Source organism: Gigantopelta aegis, chromosome 2 (genome assembly GCF_016097555.1).
Source record: "Gigantopelta aegis isolate Gae_Host chromosome 2, Gae_host_genome, whole genome shotgun sequence".
Classification (NCBI taxonomy): Eukaryota; Metazoa; Mollusca; class Gastropoda; order Neomphalida; family Peltospiridae; genus Gigantopelta; species Gigantopelta aegis.
Genome location: NC_054700.1, coordinates 30,247,648 through 30,266,652, shown reverse-complemented (window position 1 = coordinate 30,266,652; position 19,005 = coordinate 30,247,648). Strand labels below are relative to the sequence as shown.

At 35.9% G+C, this 19,005-nt stretch overlaps 1 protein-coding gene across 1 annotated transcript in view; it reads left to right on the top strand.

The window, feature by feature from the left end:
• LOC121383612 (furin-like protease kpc-1) overlaps positions 1 to 13,253 on the top strand; it is a 187,387-nt gene extending 174,134 nt beyond the window's left edge. Inside the window, exon 14 of the mRNA XM_041513706.1 lies at positions 8,697 to 13,253. Within this exon, the coding sequence (XP_041369640.1) occupies positions 8,697 to 9,235 (539 nt within the window). The 3' untranslated portion in view covers positions 9,236 to 13,253. The remainder of the gene's footprint in view (positions 1 to 8,696) is intronic.
• The last annotated feature ends 5,752 nt before the right edge of the window (positions 13,254 to 19,005 follow it).

Below are 19,005 nucleotides of genomic sequence, written 5' to 3'. Positions count from 1 at the left end.
TTATATTATTATAGTACAGCAATATAGGTTTATTTACATGTAGTTGGTGAAGATGTACATTTCACAATATATATCACTTGTTGGTTTCATATTATTAGATGTATTATACTTCATGATATCTCATTGTTAATATCATTATATTTTGGGATAGCTATTGATTCCAATTTATTGTATAACTATCTGATTTATAAGAAGTTTGTTACATTGTAATAAAACACCATGAGATTTAAAAACATGGTCTTGTATTAGATCTTTGGGATTTATAACAGGAGGTTTTACACAAACAGATGTAGAATTTAGATGCAGAGATATATGCTTATATCCAATTAATGTTCAAGCATGCTGTCCTGGACACACACTTCAGCAATCTGGGCTGTCTGTCCAGGACAGTGGGTTGATTAGTTGTTAGTGGTTCGTGATAGAGAAGAGGGTGTAGTGGTCGTACACCTATCCATTGAGTTGTTAAAACTCACTCTGGGTGGGAGCCGGTACCAGGCTGTGAACCCAGTACCTACCAGCCTTATGTCCGATAGCTTAACCACAACACCACCGAGGCTGATGCAGAGATATACAAGTATCTATATGACTGACAAACAATTAGTAAATGGGACTTTGTAGGTTCTTCTCCTCCTGCAGGATCGAATTACCTCAGTGGATCCATTCAACTGATTGGGTTTTTTTTTTCTCGTTTCCAACCAGTGCACCACAACTGATCAAAGGCCATGGTATGTGCTTTCCTGAATATGGGAAAGTGCATATAAAAGATCCATTGCTACTAAATGTAGAGGGTTTTTCTCTGATGACTAATAGTCATAATTACCAAACTTTTGAGATCCAATAGCCAATGATTAATTTTAAAATATGCTCTAGGTGTGTCGTTAAACAACAAACACTAACTTTTTCTTCTTCTGCCAATTGAGTATATAAAAAATACCAACATTTTTGTGCACCACAATGATCATGTCATTAGCAGGGCTAGCTCTGCTACTCGCCGGTTGTGAATTTTAAAAACAATTGACGACTTTTATTTTAATTTGGCAAAAAAAATTATATTTCGTTAGAAAATAACTCGGTTTCTGTAATTTTTTAAGTTTATACGTAATTTGGTGAAATTGTTTGCTCACCCAGAACTAGACTTGCATTAGTGCATCTCTCATGCAACTGAAATCTTGCATAACCTACTTTTCTTTTGCATATTAGATCTACGACAGAGTCCAATATTGTTAAATACTGTTTGTTCACTTAATGTGGCACAGAGTCCAATACTGTCTGTTGACTTAGTGTGGTTCAGAGTCCAATACTGTCAGTTCATTTAATATGGCACAGAGTTCAATACTGTCAGTTCACTTAGTGCACAGAGTCCATCTCTGAGATGTGGAAGGTTGAAGGATTGTTCATTCTAGCTGGGCCTAATGGTTTTTGTTTGTGTTCTCCAGATATATCACAGCCCCATACATAAATAACAAATAGGTGTATTTTGAAATGTGCTGAAATGCAGTTAAACAAATATTATTTATTTATTTATTTATTTATTAGTCCCCTTCTGGTACAGTTGGAGGGGACTATAGGTTTCATCTCCGCCCTTCTGTCTGTCCATCTGTCCCACATATAGTTTTCATATATGACATTTTCAGATGAAATTTTGTATATAGCATTATCATATACTATTACAGATCAAGTTTGACTTTCATGATGATTTACCAATTTTTGACAGTTATGAACTCTGAAGATATTGCGATGGCATTTGGTGTATAGCTTTATAACTTTCATGGCGATTTACCCAGTTTTCACAGTTAAAATGGCCCTTGAACTTGTTGGGTCCAGTAGGAGATGATGTACTGCTTTATCAGTACTTACAGAATGTTTGTTTGTTTATTTATTTTTCATATTATCAAAATATAGAGACATATTCAGTTGGTGCAACTGATCAAACTATACTGAGTTTTGACCACAACACATGCAGTGCACAGACTGTACCATTATTGAAGACAATTTGAAAATATAGCTGCCAGTATATATCAGTGCTATTCAGATTTACGGTTATATGGCATCAGACATATGGTTAAGGACCACACAGATTTTGAGAGGAAACCCGCTGTCACCACTACATGGGCTACTCTTTCCGATTAGCAGCAAGGGATCTTTTATTTGCGCTTCCCACAGGCAGGATAGCACAAACCATGGCCTTTGTTGAACCAGTTATGGTCGGTGCAAGTGGTTTACACCTACCCATTGAGCCTTGCGGAGCACTCACTCAGGGTTTGGAGTCGGTATCTGGATTAAAAATCCCATGCCTCGACTGGGATCCGAACCCAGTACCTACCAGCCTGTAGACCGATGGCCTAACCACGACGTCTATTCAGATTAAAGTAAGAAGTGGAAAATTTGAATACAAAGTAAATAATATCTGAGGCTGACCCATCGGTGATCTGTTGTTAGCCCAATATGTCCTTATTGCCCTCATTTCATTAAATTTATTTCAACTTATTTTCGTGCTTATATCCAATTAAGGTTGTAGCATGCTGTCCTGGGCACACACCTCAGTTATCTTGGCTGTGTGTCCAGGACAGTGGGTTAGTTGTTAGTTGGTTGTGGTTAGTGAGAGTCATTGAGTCATTATAAATCACTCTGGGTGGGAGCCGGTACCGGGCTGTGAACCCGGTACCAACCAGCCTTATGTCCGATAGCTTAACCACGACACCACCGAGGCCGGTTTATTGCCCTTACTCCCTTCAAACTGATACCGGTTAGAAAGCAGCCAAAGAGGTGAGTTCTCTCATTTTGTTTTGTTTCTGCATTGGGATCTTACTTACTATGCTTGCTGCCTTCATAGTTGATCTTGCCCTTGTTCATTTACTAACCATGCCCCCACCCCAAACACCCACCCGTTACAATGTGGATGCTGTTAATCTATACTCTAAAGTAGGCTGTTAATTCTAGTTGCAAGCTTTCCCATCCTGTTGCTGGTACACCCATGTTTTAATTAACCTCTTTGTGTGTATAGTCTTACCAAAATACTGTAGGTGTAGTGTTAACAAATCAAGCATGCTGAATTCTTGACCGTGAATATTTGTTAATTTTAGGTATTTTGTTTATTGATGTAGCAGACTGCACTGTTCTGATTCTGAGTTTGTGTATGAACTTGCAGCTCTCATTCTTAGCCAGTGCACCACGACTGATATATCAAAAGCCGTGGTATGTGCTATCCTGTCTGTGGAATGGTGCATATAAAAGATCCCTTGCTACTAATGGAAAAATGTAGTGGGTTTCATCTCCATAACTGTCAAAATGACCATATATTTTGACATCCAATAGCCAATGATTAATAAATCAGTGTGCTCTAGTGGTGTCGTTAAACAAAACAAACTTCTTTTTTTTAAACATGCAGCCATTTGTAACAGTATAGTGACCACACAAAGCATGACAGAACTAATGTCTTCAATCTTCATCAATGTCTGGGATTTCTAGCAAATTATTAAATATCAGAATTTGTATTTTTGTAAAATAATAGGGGCCATCCAACCCTAAAGTTGATTTTTAGCCGGGACCACTGCAGTACATTGATTATCAGCTATTGGATGTCAAACGGTCTTTGATATACCAGTTGTGGAGCTCTGGTTGGGATGGGGGAAACCCCCAATCAGAATGGGGTCACTGAGGAGGTTTGATCCTGTGACTAAGGCACTTCAACCTAACTCTCTGCTGATTCAGCTAGATTCCGCCCTGAATACAGAAAAAAAAACCCTGACATTTATTAAGGTGTATTTACACAGCAAAACTTTTTAGTAACAATCCATAACATAAGTTGAATCTGTATTTGGAATTCCTAACTTGTAATGATTAATTCAGTTGCATATTATGAATTATGGGTGTCTGGGGAAGTAAGCATGTTATACTTGCTGCAACCAAATGCAAAAATGTTACCTATTAACTAGTCAAATAGCATTTTAAAAATCAGAGATTGTTACTATAGATCACACTGTGTGAATGAGCCTTTAACTTCAAACATTTGCATATGTATGTGTATATACATTTATCCTATAACTTACCCCACATATCCAAGTTACCAACCTATTTGATATTTTGGTGTATTAATCCATTTAATATACCTATAGCTGTCAATGGGTCACTTGTTTACATGACCTGTAGACTTGAGCATAACATTTTGATAGATTTAGTTAAAGTGTGTGACATCATTTATGCCAATTGTGATGACATCATATTACTGATGAAGGTGACTTTAGAACTGTGATTGACTAAATAACGAATTGAAATGTTATTTTTGAAGTGTTATAGGATAAATAGAATTCGCTACTTGTGTTTTTTAATATGTAAACTGGTATACTGATTAACATAGACTCAGTTGATATTTTCCATATTATTTTAAAAACATTTGTTTTTCTTGTTATTATGACAGTGAATAACAACAAAAATATATATATTGTGAAAGCATTTCACTAAGGGGCCATCCATAAAGTTTGGACATACAGAGGGTGGGAGGGGGGTTTAAGCATTACGTAATGTGAGAATTAACCACATACTCTAGAATGTATGGGGTGGGGGGTAAGCATTTAGTAGTGTGAGAATTATCCACATATTTGAGAGTATATTGGGTGGGGGAGGGGAATGCCTAACATCTGATTTAAATTCGGCATGGAATATCAATGTACATCGGTACATTGTTGGAGGTATAAAAAGTATACATTTGGATTGTGCATGTGTACTTTATGGATGGCCCGAACCTTTAGATCTGTTTATTTTAGCACGTTTTATAACTAACCAGGTGCCTAAAGAAATCACCTATTTTCTAATCATCCAGTAGAATACACAATCACCTGTATTAAAGCAATCACCTATTTTAAGAAACTTTTAATACTGCCAAAAATGGTTTAGGTGTAACACAGCTTGTACGTACACAGTGATTTGTTTAACTAGTACCATGTAGGGAAATGTGACTGTCGGTCATATTTTCATGCTACAGGTTCATCCATCAAAATATCCTAAAGTCAGATTATAAAATGTTTGTAGTTATAAAGTTGCAGGCTAGATTGTATCCCACCCCCACCCTCCACCCCACCGTCACGACAAACAAGACCCGGATCCGCTAGTTATATATATAATTATATTTCTTTTCACTGCTTAATTATTGATGACAATCAGTATAGTGAGTTTAGATACGGGATGCAGAGGAACCAATTTGTTTAGTTTCCATGACAATTTCACAGTCTTGGATTAACATGTACATACCAGAGCTTAAATTTTAAAGGAAAGAAAAAGAATGGAGAATTTGTTTAAAATGTTCAAGTTCAAGTTCAAGTTCAAAACTGTCACCATTAATGATTCTAGTTACCATGTGCTTAATAATGTGTCTTGGTCGTAGATTAGTCTAATGTACATCCATGTACATACCAGAGCTTAAATTTTAAAGGCATACTGTCACAGATTTAAGGACCTTATTTCTCTAAAAATGAATAATAAAGCAAAATTACATTAATTTTTACAGACCAATTCTAGCTATTGCATCACTTTAACTACACCATGATGGAGTGAAATCCATGTCAACCCTCTCAGCAATGTTAGTTTTTGAATTATGGACCATTGCCATAATTCCATTATATTTACAAAATATCATTAATAAGTAGAGTATGGTGGTTACGTAGATGGTTGAATAAAGTACATTTAGGGACAAATCAAATATATATATTTTAAAGTAATACTTTGTTAAGCCATGTAATAGGTCAGTGGTCTGTGACAATATGCCTTTAATGGAAAGGAAAAGAAAGGCAAGTTTGTTTAAATGTCTACACACACAGTTTTACACACACAACTAACAAATGTAGGTTTCAAAACTCACTACTATGTTCCAGTTACCATGTGCTCAATAATGTGTCTTGGTCGTAGATTAGTCTAATGTAGGTTTGGGGTAGTGGGTTTCTTTTCTAACACAAGTGTCACCATAAGCTAGACATATATGTCTATACTAAGTGGGCTGAATTTACGAAGCCTGTTTTTTTTTTAAACATGGGTGTTTTAAAAGCAATGTAAATGTATGTAGTTACACACGTATAAGACATAAAAAAGCTTTGTAAATGTATGTAGTTACACACGTGTAAGACATAAAAAAGCTTTGTAAATGTATGTAGTTACACACGTGTAAGACATAAAAAAGCTTTGTAAATGTATGTAGTTACACACGTATAAGAAATAAAAAAGCTTTGTAAATGTGTGTAGTAACACGTATAAGAAATAAAAAAGCTTTGTAAATGTATGTAGTTACACACGTGTAAGACATAAAAAAGCTTTGTAAATTCGGCCCAATATGTGTCAGGTCATCACTAAGCAAACATTCCTTTCATTTCCTGCTATTTTCTCCTGCCAGTAATTGTGTGTATAATCCAGTTCAGTGTTAAATATGGCTATGGGTGGATAACTGTTGTCTTTCACCATTTGTGGACGTTAATAAAATAAGCATTTATCATAGTTTGACACCCAATAGCCGATGTATTTTTCGTGCTGGGTTGTCGTTAAACATTCATTCATTCATTAATAAAATACATCTTGTGACTTTCTAAATGAAATCGGGCACTGGATTTAATTGAGGCATCATTTGTCAGTATAAGTAACAGGAGATTTTCTATAAACCTGAAATGTGTAACTTAAATGTCCTTGAATGTAACTTGTATATTTTAATGTACAATACAGTAGTATTAAACTGCCAAACCTTTCTCGTCTTTGTATATGGAGAAAAGTCTACAAATAATGAAACACAACAAAATTATACCCATTCTAAGTCGTTAAACTTGTATTTTCATTTTTGTTTGTGTTTATATATTCATTTCAGAAAGAACGCAGCATTAAAAAAGGCATGTCACTAACATCATGTTTCAAGTGATTTACCACCAAAAATAATAATTACAGTGCAGGCCAATTAAACAAGTATAGTTCCATGATGAATACAGCTGTTGCTCCTCATTGTAGGTGTTTTAATGTCAGGAGCGTCAGGAGCAATTAAAAGTTGGTACGGCCATGAAAGCAATGTATATGATGAGATCTATACTACCGGTATGCGAGTGCCATAGGAAGAGAAAAAAAAACGTTCTTGGCCCCAAAAATAGTATAGCCATTGCTGTACCGCTTCCAATGCCCCTAAATGTTCTGTAAGCCATCATTGCTGTTTCAAATGTTCTGGAAACACAAAGCAATAACCGATGTTCAAAAATGTTAAATTTGGCATACATGTAGTTATTGTTATTTACTTTTGCATTCCTTTTAGCATGCACTTATATATGTTACATTACCAAGTTTATAGGAACATGCATTTTGCTTAAGAAAGCGAATATTGGTCATATTTATACAGGAGTGTGTGTAGGAAATTGTGTAACGGTGGACAAAGTGTTTAGGGAAAGTCGAGTCTCATGCTACTCTAGAAAATGTATTTTAAAAAATACAATGCACTTTGAACAGGTAGGAGTGGGTGGGGGTGATCTTAAACACATTCCACTGCACACACTCCTATTATATGGTATGGAAATATGTAAGGATTTGAATGCTTCCCCTGAATTTGTGGCATGTTAATGCTGTTTTCTTGATTATATATAAGCCCATAAAATTTTGTGTTGAAATGAATTAGAATTTTGTGTTAAAATCATGTTCATGTACAGTAGTTGAAAACAAAACAACTTCATAGCGTTGGTTCATCTGAGATAACTTAAAATTGTTTTTAAAATGTAGACAAATTTTAAAACAAGTTGTTGGTTTCTCTATTAGTTTATTAACATTGTTTTTGTTAGTTTGCATTGTTTATACTTTGTTTATGAAATGTTTGTTGCATTGTGCATTTTATATTTCCTGATATATATTTTTTCATGAGGTTTTGGTAAAAAAAAAAAAAGTTTGTGTGTGTGTGTGTGCTTGCACTTTAGTGTGTGTGTGTGTGTGTGTGTGTGTGTGTGTTGCTTGCTCGCATGCATTCGTGCGTGTGTGTGTGTGTGTGTGTGTGTGTGCATGTACATATAGGTGCATAACCACCAAGAGATAATGTTATATTTTTTGATGGTCTGAATTAAAACTGTATTCATATATGTATATCTAGAGATTGATACAAAATTCAAATTCAAAATTCTTCTTTATAGATTAAGCTAGAATTTTGAAAGCTTTCTTTGTAATCAAAACATAATTTAAACTATGCAATGGTAGTCAGGCTTTTTTGTAATATCTGAACCAATGGCTATCAGGTTTAGATAATGACTAGACCAATGGCTATGAAGTTTACATCAAGTCTGAACTAATGAGAGTCAGACTTTGTGACTGTTTTCACTTTGATTTTATTTCACAATCTCCTTCGGTGGATCCATTGGGCTATTTCTCGTTCCAGCCAATGCACCACGACTGGTATATCAAAGGCCATGGCATGTGCTATCCTGTCTGTGGGATGGTGCATATAAAAGAATGGAAAAATGTAGCGGGTTTCCTCTCTCAGACTATATGTCAAAATTACCAAAATGTTTGACATCCAATAGCCGATGATTAATAAATCAATGTGCTCTAGTGGTGTCTTTAAACAAAACGAACAAACATTTTATTTCAGAATTCAACTGAGGTCCATTTTCTCAAAATAAATACTTGTCCATTAATTCTTTTAAGACTGCCAAACAAAAGTAATATTTTTCACTGTCAATTTGTTAATTTTATTTCAGAATGTAAACCAGGATTTTTCAAGATGGCCGACAAGTGTGTGGGCCGCTGTCCAGAGCATTACTACGGGGTGGTTGAAGCGGTGCACCTGGCATCCCCGACCCAGCGCAACTCGTCGAAGCATCTGCTCCACACTCAGGGAGTGTGTCGCCAGTGCCACGTATCGTGCCTCACGTGCAAGGGCCCGCTTGCCGAAGACTGCTTCCAGTGTAACAGTGGGTACGAGCAGAAGACCGACGCCACTGGCTTCTGCACGAAGAAGATGATCTGGGACTTCCTCGACCCCGAGGTCATCAAACACTTGGCGTGGGCCATCATTCTGTGCATCGGTGGCATCCTGCTCTTCACCGTCGTCTTCGGTGTTATGCAAGCTCGCGAACAGAGCAAACTGTGCTGGAAGGTGAAGAACATCTACCACCCAGACTTGTCGAAGGGTCGGTACAATGGGGTGGTGCCCGACGTTCAGGGGGAGTACGCGGACACCGAGTCAGAGGACTCGAACACGCAGAACACAAACTTGAATAACCAGCCGCAAGCTTGACACAGCCAATGGGCTTATCTTTAGAAATAAATTTATTCGACCCAAGACACAAACTTGAATAACCAGCAATAAGCTTTTCGACCCAAGACACAAACTTGAATAACCAGCCATAAGCTTGACACAGCCAATGGGATTATCTTTAAAAATAAACGTCTTTGCTGTAACCAACCAATCATAAAAAAAGATTGATTTTTTTTTGATTAACTAACTAATGGCTTGACAAAGCCAGGAAGCTAATTCTTAAAAAATAAATTCAATTGATTAACTGCTAATTAAAAATATTTCTTCTTTTTTTCAGTGTAATATATAAAATAATTCTTAGACCAATACTTTTGTGATGTACTCCAACAATTCTTTCTCTTTGGTTTCTGTTTTTATAATATAAAAAGTAATAACTATAAAATTAAGTCCATGCATGTACCAACTGAAGCACTACAAACATGATGGATTAGGTTGCAGCCAACCCAGTTATTTTTCCGGATGGTCCACTAGAGACACTAATACTGTTTGTATGCATGCATTATCTGTATGATAAACACAAGCAGGGCCCAATTTCACAAAACATCGTAAGCCTAGTTTTGCACGTAAACGTAAATCTATGACAAAACCACAGTTCTTATTACTATTAACAATAAATCAAATTTAGTTTAAATTACACATATTTCATTTTCTTTTGTCAATAAAATGCTCCATCTTCCGTACTGATCTCATTTTCTGCGTGAAATAGATTCCAAACACACGTAAACCTATAACCGGTTTAACTGCTAGTCGCAGATGTAAATTTACGATGTTTTGTGAAATTGTCTCCAGGTCTATAAAGTAATTCAAGGCTGATTGCAGGTGTTGAAATAACTACGAGGTCATTGCTTAACTCTTTGATGAGGCTTTAGGAAATATTCACAATGCTGATGAACCGTGATCATTTAATTCTCAAATATGGTCATCAGCGGGTTCCTGTGAAGTCTTAAGCCAAAGTTTCTTACTATCTTATCCAAGGACCATTATTATAATCCATGAACTATTGCTAGTCCATGGATCCGGTAACATCTTCAGACCATATTTAGTGTCTTTTACTGGGGCCTAATTCACTAAACTCTCTCAACTTTGCGATCTCGCATTGCAATGCTAAAAGACTTACAAAGAGGATGCTTTGTTGTCTAGCAGAGCCTAAGAGACCTTTGTGAATGAGGCCCCTGGTCTGAAAGATTAGACAGTAAGCACTACAATGGCTGATATAATAAAGGTCCATATCCGTTTAGAAAGACAGTCAGTCACATGATAAAGTGATGTAAGAAACATCTCTTGGGTAACTCCAATGTTTCCGGTTGACTTATGGCTATGATCAACAAGTTGTCTTTTCAAACTGGAAATAATTCTTCAGATCCTTATTTAATGATGTATTTTGGGTTGTCTCCCTTATTTCATTTCATTTTTAAAAGGTTTAAAGGAAACAAAATTAAAATGTAAAACATCTGACTCATTGTAAGCTGTAGAGATACTTCAGTTTAGATATGATGAGAAATTATCCACAATAAATAGAAAATGTGAAAAGTGATTTCAGTTTAAATTATGATGAGAAATTATCCACACCTCAAAAAAAAGATGAGAAAGAAAAAAAGTTACTAACAAGGATTTTGATATTTCTAACAAGGAAATGTATCCCTTTTTGTTATTTTATCATTTTAAATATAAAAAAATTAGATTTTAATGAATGAATCTACTGTTTATTATTTAAACACAGGAAGAAAATATTTAATTGAAATAAAGTTATTGATAAGGTTTTTTCTCTCAATTATATGATTAATTTTACTGAATTAATTTTCAACAGATTGAAAATAAAATGAATTAATTTGCTAAATACTGCAGATCAGTCTGAATTACGTTTCAGTTTGTGGACAATTCATCTGATAGGAAATGCATGCCAAATGTAGCAAGTACATCAAAAAAACGTTTCCGATTGTTTAATATTTCATATGTGGAATAATTTTCTTTTGTGCCATCCGCAGAAGATCGGAATAACAACTTCTGCGACAGTTTTCAAACATGCGAATGTGTATTATGATTTTGTATGCTTTTTGATATTAACTCAATGTGTATGATTCTTCTACGATGTCTTGAAGTGCCGCAAACCTGAGCCGAGTGACAGACGAGTGTTATTTCACGTTGTATATACTCAGTATTGCACATGTAACATACACTGTGGGCGTCCGTGTAGCGAGTGGACCTTTTTCTTATGTTTATATAGTCGACCAGGATCATTCAAACAGCTTTATTTATGGGTTCGTTGTATTTTAATGTGTAGTCAAATGCTTTAAGTTGTACCAATATTAGATGGTTAGTGCCCTTTCATAATAATGATAAACAAACCAATTTTAAATATGTACGTGTATGTGTATGAATTACATTTAAATGTTTATATATGCAGTTAATTATGATGTATGTATGTATGTATATATTAATTACATGATATTTATTTAACAACAATCAGAAGTTATTCATACTTTCAATTACATGTATTCCTTACTTAACAAATGTATCTTGGGACCCAGTTATTAATAACAAGGTACACGGTATATATACACAGATACGTTTTAACGTATCAGTGATGTTCCACTTTATATACATGTTTACATATACCACTAAAGTTAAGGTAGATCTCTGTAAAAAAATATTTCAATAAAATAATGTATGCCTGAGTTTAATTAATTAACATTTTGCAAATTAATTATATTCAAATGAAATTCTAACAGAATTGTTTTCAGTGTTAAATGTATAAAATATGTATTTAAAATGCTTGCATGTACCATGTATGTTCCTGTAACCCATAAGCATATGAGATGGGGGCAGGGAGGGCAACTGGCCCCCCTCCCCCAGTGCTGGAGCAAAACTTTAAATTCGGGCAAAAATTATAGAGATATTTGGGTAAAATGTGCTAACCTGAGACCTTTTACCATGTATTCCCATAATTCTACTCTCAAAATTAGTTGTAATACATGCAAAAATGCGTAGAGATTCGTTTGCAATCCCATATAGCTGTTTGGTAGTAATGCTAATATGATTAAATGATTTTTTTTCTTCAGATTCAGGTATTTTTGTTTAATTTGGGCAAAACTAACCTGCCCCCCCCCTACAAAAACAGGAGCCAGTATACATATGCTGTAACCCATAACCCTAGTTACTTAACCTACCTTCAGGGTCGTAGCTAGCAGTTGGGAGGGGGGGGGGGGGCAAGGGGTACAAATCAGGAAAATATACAAACTTAAAGAAAATTCTCTTAACCGTTTAAGGAGTTTTAGACTGTTAACTACTCAGTGCCCCCCCCCCCCCCCCCCCAACAAAAAATCCTAGCTATGGCCCTGACGTTTGAGTTACTTGACCTACCTTTTGATAACTTGACCCACTTAATTATAGTTACTTGACCCACCTAATTATAGTTTCTTGACCTACCTAATTATAGTTACTTGACCCACCTAATTATAGTTTCTTGACCTACCTAATTATAGTTACTTGACCCACCTAATTAGTCGAGCTAAAGGTGTCTACCGGGTTTGCAGCATTCAGATCCGTTTAATGCCCTTTTTTAGGTTATACATCAGGTATATTTGAATTTAATTGTACTATTCCAATTCAGAACTGTTTGTTTAAACTGTGTCCTGTCCTTTTTAGAACTGTACTTTGTTTTAGTGTACTCATTTCAGTTTGGAGCAGTCACGTACTCGTTAAATGTATCTTGCTCCAAATTATAATACCATTGTAGTTTAATTGTACCTTATTTCAGTTTCCCTCTTTCAATTACAGTTGCACCTTTCCATTTTAAAGTACAACAAATCACAAGTTGTTGTCTATCATTACAATATGCTCATACAGAATGAGTGTTCAATGCCACACTCGGGGGAGATCAACCTTTAAAAAAATTACTAGTGCACCAGAATATTGACCAGGGCCCCGTTTCACGAAAGAATCATAGCTAAGGTTAATTGTAATGACTTGAGGTGAGTTTTACAACTGACACCATAAACTTTACAGCCGTTCCACAAAGCAATCGTACGGTAGACGTAAGTGCCCCTTTAATGTTTAAAATCTTCTTTGAGAAGAAGTGCGAATTAGTTAAATAATAAATTGGTTATCAACTTTTTGGAACATCTTGGATGTATTGATTGATATCGGACATCCATGAAGTAACTTTGTCAGTTTATTTGCTGATATGAGTGATGATTGCTGAATGCATAAGACATGAGAGTTATTTGGCCTAGTCTGTTTTTCATTGAATGCCGAGTTTCATAAAAGGTATTTAGTATATATTAGAACCATTTTTACACAAAAAGTTAATATCCTTTTTTGAAAATTATCAAATCATCTTCTGCCATTTGACATCTATGTTAGTGGCTTACAACTGCCTCATACCAATTGTAAATTTTCACCATAATTTACGATAATAATTAAGCTACGCCACGTCATAGAATGGGCTGACGATCGTAGAAAAAAGTTAAGGTCATGATGGTAGGCATTTTTAGCGATAGTAGGGGTGGGACATAACCCAGTGGTAAAGTGTTCACTTGATACATGGTCAGTCTGGAATCGATCCCCATTGGTGGGCCTTTTGGGCTATTTCTCACTCCAGCCAGTGCACCACGACTCGTACATGTGCTATCCTGTCTATGGGATGGTGCATATAAAAGATCTCTTGCTGCTAATCGAAAAGAGTAGCCCATGACGTGGCAACCGCAGGTTTTCCAGATCTCAATATCTGTGTGGTCCTTAACCATATGTACGATGCCATATAACTGTGAATACAATGTGTTGAGTGTGTCATTAAATAAAACATTTCTTTCCTTTCTTATGGCGATAGTAGTGCTAAGATCGCTTCGTGAAACGGGGCCCAGTCTTGTAGCCTAGTTTTCAGTTACCACAAAAAGGTGGACCAAAATGCCGATGACATGAATCACAATCAGCGAGTTACGTGGGTGATAGTAGTGCTAAGATCGCTTCGTGGAACGGGGCCTAGTTTTCAGTTACCACTAAAAGGTGGACCAATATGCCGATGACATGAATCACAATCAGCGAGTCACGTGGGTGATAGTAGTTCTAAGATCGCTTCGTGGAACGGGGCCTAGTTTTCAGTTACCACTAAAGGGTGGACCAATATGCGGATGACATGAATCACAATCAGCGAGTCACGTGGGTGGCCCGTGTGATTCACCTGAACGGAGACCATGTGTACACGTTTTAGCAAGTAAAACTCTTGTGTTATGGGCCCACATTTTAGACCGTCTTGTCAGACTGGCACTGAGTGTTTTGTCCATCTACCGGAGTTTTAATCATCCCCGGGGCCTGTCTTCACTTGTGCTATGCTGTCTCAGACAAAGTTTATGTAATTGAGTTACCACTAAAGCTATATTCTATCTGTTGTCTATACATACATGTAATGTTCTGTCCAGTTTATTCCTAAATCAGTTTTGCTGATTTTTTTCAATTCATCAATATATTGAGATACATGTATGTGTACATTCATTATATGGTACATGTACATTCAGATTTGCTTAGTATTTTACTTAATCATCTAAAGAACTAACTGGCCCTTTGTTATCTTTGAAGTGTCTCACTATCCTTATTCCAAGGCCAGGTCCGGGCTTATAAAGCTTTGAGTCGAGACTTGTCTCTAATAACCTCTTTATAACATCATGACAATGCGTACAAAAAAACACCTGTGTGTGATGTCATTCAAGATTTAAGTCTAAACTGTAAAGTTTTAGAAGCACAGGCGGTAAAGTTTGAAAACAGAATAACTTCTATGTCCACCTTTTTTGTAGATTTTCTTAATAACGAGAACTTTTGCATAGCACATTTCTCTTTACAGATGTCTATTTTGTTCTGTCCTGTCCGAAGACATTTTGGGTTCAGGCCTGATTAACAATACACATAATTAATTAAGAATGTCTTAAGTATGTATATGTCTAATTATAAGAAATCTTTGTTGATATGTATTGAGTGCTATCATGTTTTATCTATGGAATTTTCGTTTCAAAGTATCTCTTGTTTTTCTGTGTGATGCCTGTGGTTTTATCTATGCAATGGAATGATTGTTTAGAAAGATTTTTTTTTTCAATCAAAGACTTCCGATTTGATTTAATCAGCTGTACTATAACAATTTGCTCTCAATAATTCTAATGCTTGTAATATAGCAGTCAGCTCTCCTAACTTTAATAATGGTTATTAGCTCTCATTAATTTTGGTTGTTAGCTCCATTAACCTTTCATTTCATTTGAAGTCATTCCAGTGCTTATATCCAATTAAGGTTTAAGCACGCTGTCCTGGGCACACATCTCGGCTATCTGGGTTGTATGTCTCAGACAGTTGGGGAGAGGGTGTAGTGGTCGTACACCTGCCCATTGAGTTGTTAAAACTTGCACTGGGTGGGAGCCGGTACTGGGCTGCGAACCCTGTACCTACCAGCCTTATGTCCGATGGCTTAACCACGACACCACCGAGGACGGTTCCATTAACCATTAAAGCTTTAAAACATACCATTGTAAAACGTAGTTGTCTCCCATTAATATGAATTTAATATACAGGCAGACTTTGCTACACTGGAACACTTTTCACCATCCAGGGCCCCGTTCCATGAAGCGATCTTAGGGCTAAGATCGTTTTGTGAAACGGGGCCCTGAAGTTAGATGGACATATTAATCCTATCATGGAAATCACCTTCTGATGCTAACAGTGCAAATTTAGAACAAATATATAAATGGCCACAAAACAGTATTTGAAAATGATTAACGGGTCAGAGAAGCAGTTTAATTTCTCTTATCGGCCCAAGATGGCGATGGTTTTCTGTACACAGGTTTGAGTGTCACGTGACGTGCTTGTACTGTGCTAGTTGTAACTAAATATTTCATCTCATGTTGAACTCACTTGAAATAATTAAGGAATTTAGACTTTGGTATCATTTACTATTTTAAACGACAGCTGCTATGGGTAAGATTTTATACATCAGCTTGAAAAAAATAAAAAATATATATATATGTTAGTGGGCATAAAATAAAGTCATTAAAGAATTCTAATATACTGATGATATGGGATTTTGTTCAAAGGTGTGGATGTCTCTAGAAAGTGTTCTGTTGATTTAAGTAACTTTCTGTGTGCATGTATGTAAGTTGGCTCTACTTAAGTATGACAGTACAGTCTTTGTCATGTGACCATCTAACTACTTAGGGGATGTTCAACAATTACATAATGCTCTCGGGAGCCAGGAGGGTATTACGAGATATGTTATGGGGGTGGGGTTGGGGGTGAGGAGGGTATTATGAGATATGTTATAGAGGGGTGAGGAGGGTATCATGAGATATGTTATGGGGGGGAGTGAGGAGGGTATCATGAGATATGTTATGGGGGGGAGTGAGGAAGGTATGAGATGTTATGGGGGGTGGTGAGGAGGGTATTATGAGATGTTATGGGGGGTGAGGAGGGTATTATGAGATATGTTATGGGGGGGGTGAGGAGGGTATTATGAGATGTTATGGGGGGTGAGGAGGGTATTATGAGATGTTATGGGGGGGTGAGGAAGGTATGAGATGTTATGGGGGGAGTAAGGAGGGTATTATGAGATATGTTATGGGGGGAGTGAGGAAGGTATGAGATATGTTATGGGGGGGGGGAGGAAGGTATGAGGAGGTATTATGAGATATGTTATGGGAGTGAGGAATGTATCATGAGATATGTTATGGGGGGGAGTGAGGAGGGTATTATGAGATATATTATAGGGGGGTGAGGAGGGTATCATGAGATATGTTATGGGGAGAGTGAGGAGGGTATTATTAGATATGTTATGGGAAGAGTGAGGAGGGTATCATGAGATATATTATGTGGGAGCGAAGGGTTGGTTGGCATGTTTTCAAAACAATTGTCTCCTTTTTTAATTACAGGTATAAAGTAAGATTACAATGTTTTCTTTATTACCTAACTAAACAAAGACCAATACAAACAGAAGATTCAATAATATGGGTCATATTACATCATGATGACAGCGAAATGTGATGGGTGGAGTATCATTAATTACTGTTATATAATTTTAGAGGGGAGGTGGGGGGGGGGGGGGGTCTTAGTGTTACAAGACAGGGGTATAAAAATGCCAAATTTTACATTATATAATTGTTGAATGGCCCCTTATTTGAAATAATGAATTAACAAACATTTTTATTATATCATTTATTAAGCATGCCTTTCGTGGGCACAGGTTCTGACTGGTTTCAGCTAATGTGTTGATGACAGGGTTTTTAAAATGTATTTTTAAGTCAGTCTTTATTGTTCAGGGTCCCATTCCGCGAAGCGATCTTAGCCCTAAGATCACCTTAAATACAATGTTACCTTATGCACTTAAGGTGATCTTAGAGCTAAGATCGCTTTGTGGAACGGGACCCTGGGCTGACTGCACATGACAGTGCTGGGTAATTTTGATATCGTAGCGTTTCTATTTGTGTCATACTGATTTTAAAGATGAGACACCTTGCTTTCGTAAACCTTTTTTTGGTATGATGTAAGGTGCTGATTGATCAGTTACGTACACAAACACAATTTTAATGAATTACAGTTATTATATTCATTTCATTTTCATCATAATTAAATTAAACCACCTTACTTGTTTTTCAGATTTCACTTAGTTCTTGCCTTGTTCTACCAGACTGCTTAAATTATCATCCATTTTATGTTCATACATTTGTACTGTAATGAACGTTTTTTAATATTTCCTATAGCATTACTCAAACAGTATAAAGGATTCTTTAGATTTCGAACTAGTTTGATTAATGATTAGGTATCACTTTTTCAATTAAAGGAAGAAAAATCTGGCCTTGTATTCATCTTAATTAAAATATAGGTGCACTACTTAATTTGACACATCCATAAAAACTAAATATTTTATTTTCTAGTATGTGAATGGGTATTTCTGAACTACATGTAGAGATGCTGGACAAAAAGGATAGATTTAATGCCAAAAACCTGTTCTGGTTAGTAGTTTAAACGGGAAACATCTCATCTTCATCTTTAATACAATGGACATGTACTTCTTAACTATTCGCTACTGTCCAGTGATTGGAGCCAATATGGTAAACACTGCATTTGCATTTTCAAAACAACAATTAAAAACCAGTGTAGAAAAATTACATAATGGGGGAAAAACGTAAACTGGATGAGTAAAGCATACATCTTTATTTCGATAGTACAATAAAATTGTAGATGTTAGAATACATTATATGAAAAAAAAAAAAAAAAAAAAAATTATTTGTAATTAGTCATCTAACTTTATTTCTGGAGTTGTCATCTGCTTTTGTTAACATTTTGTGTATTACTATAGCAACTGTCTGCTGTGCAAGTATTTTATACATTTTTAATGGTTGTAAGAAAATCTGTACTTATTTTGTACATTTTATGTTTTAATTGAAAGTGCTTGTGGACAGTGATGAATGAATTGCAAATTTTGAGTGGTAAATCTGTTCTCATTTAATTTGAATATCATAGAACATTATTTTTTCTCTCATTTTTCTTTCTTTCTTTTTTACTTTGTGTTTTTCATACAAGGTGATGCCAAATGTGAACTTTTTGTTTGTTTGTTAATGCAATCAAATATGATACTTGTGTAATAACATAATCATCTGTCATGCCCTTGGTGTTGATGACACCCTGTTAGTGTCTCTCGCTGTCCAATCAAATCCATCGTCATGTAGAATGAAATGTAACAACATCATATGGACAGTAAAACTAATAAAATAAAAATG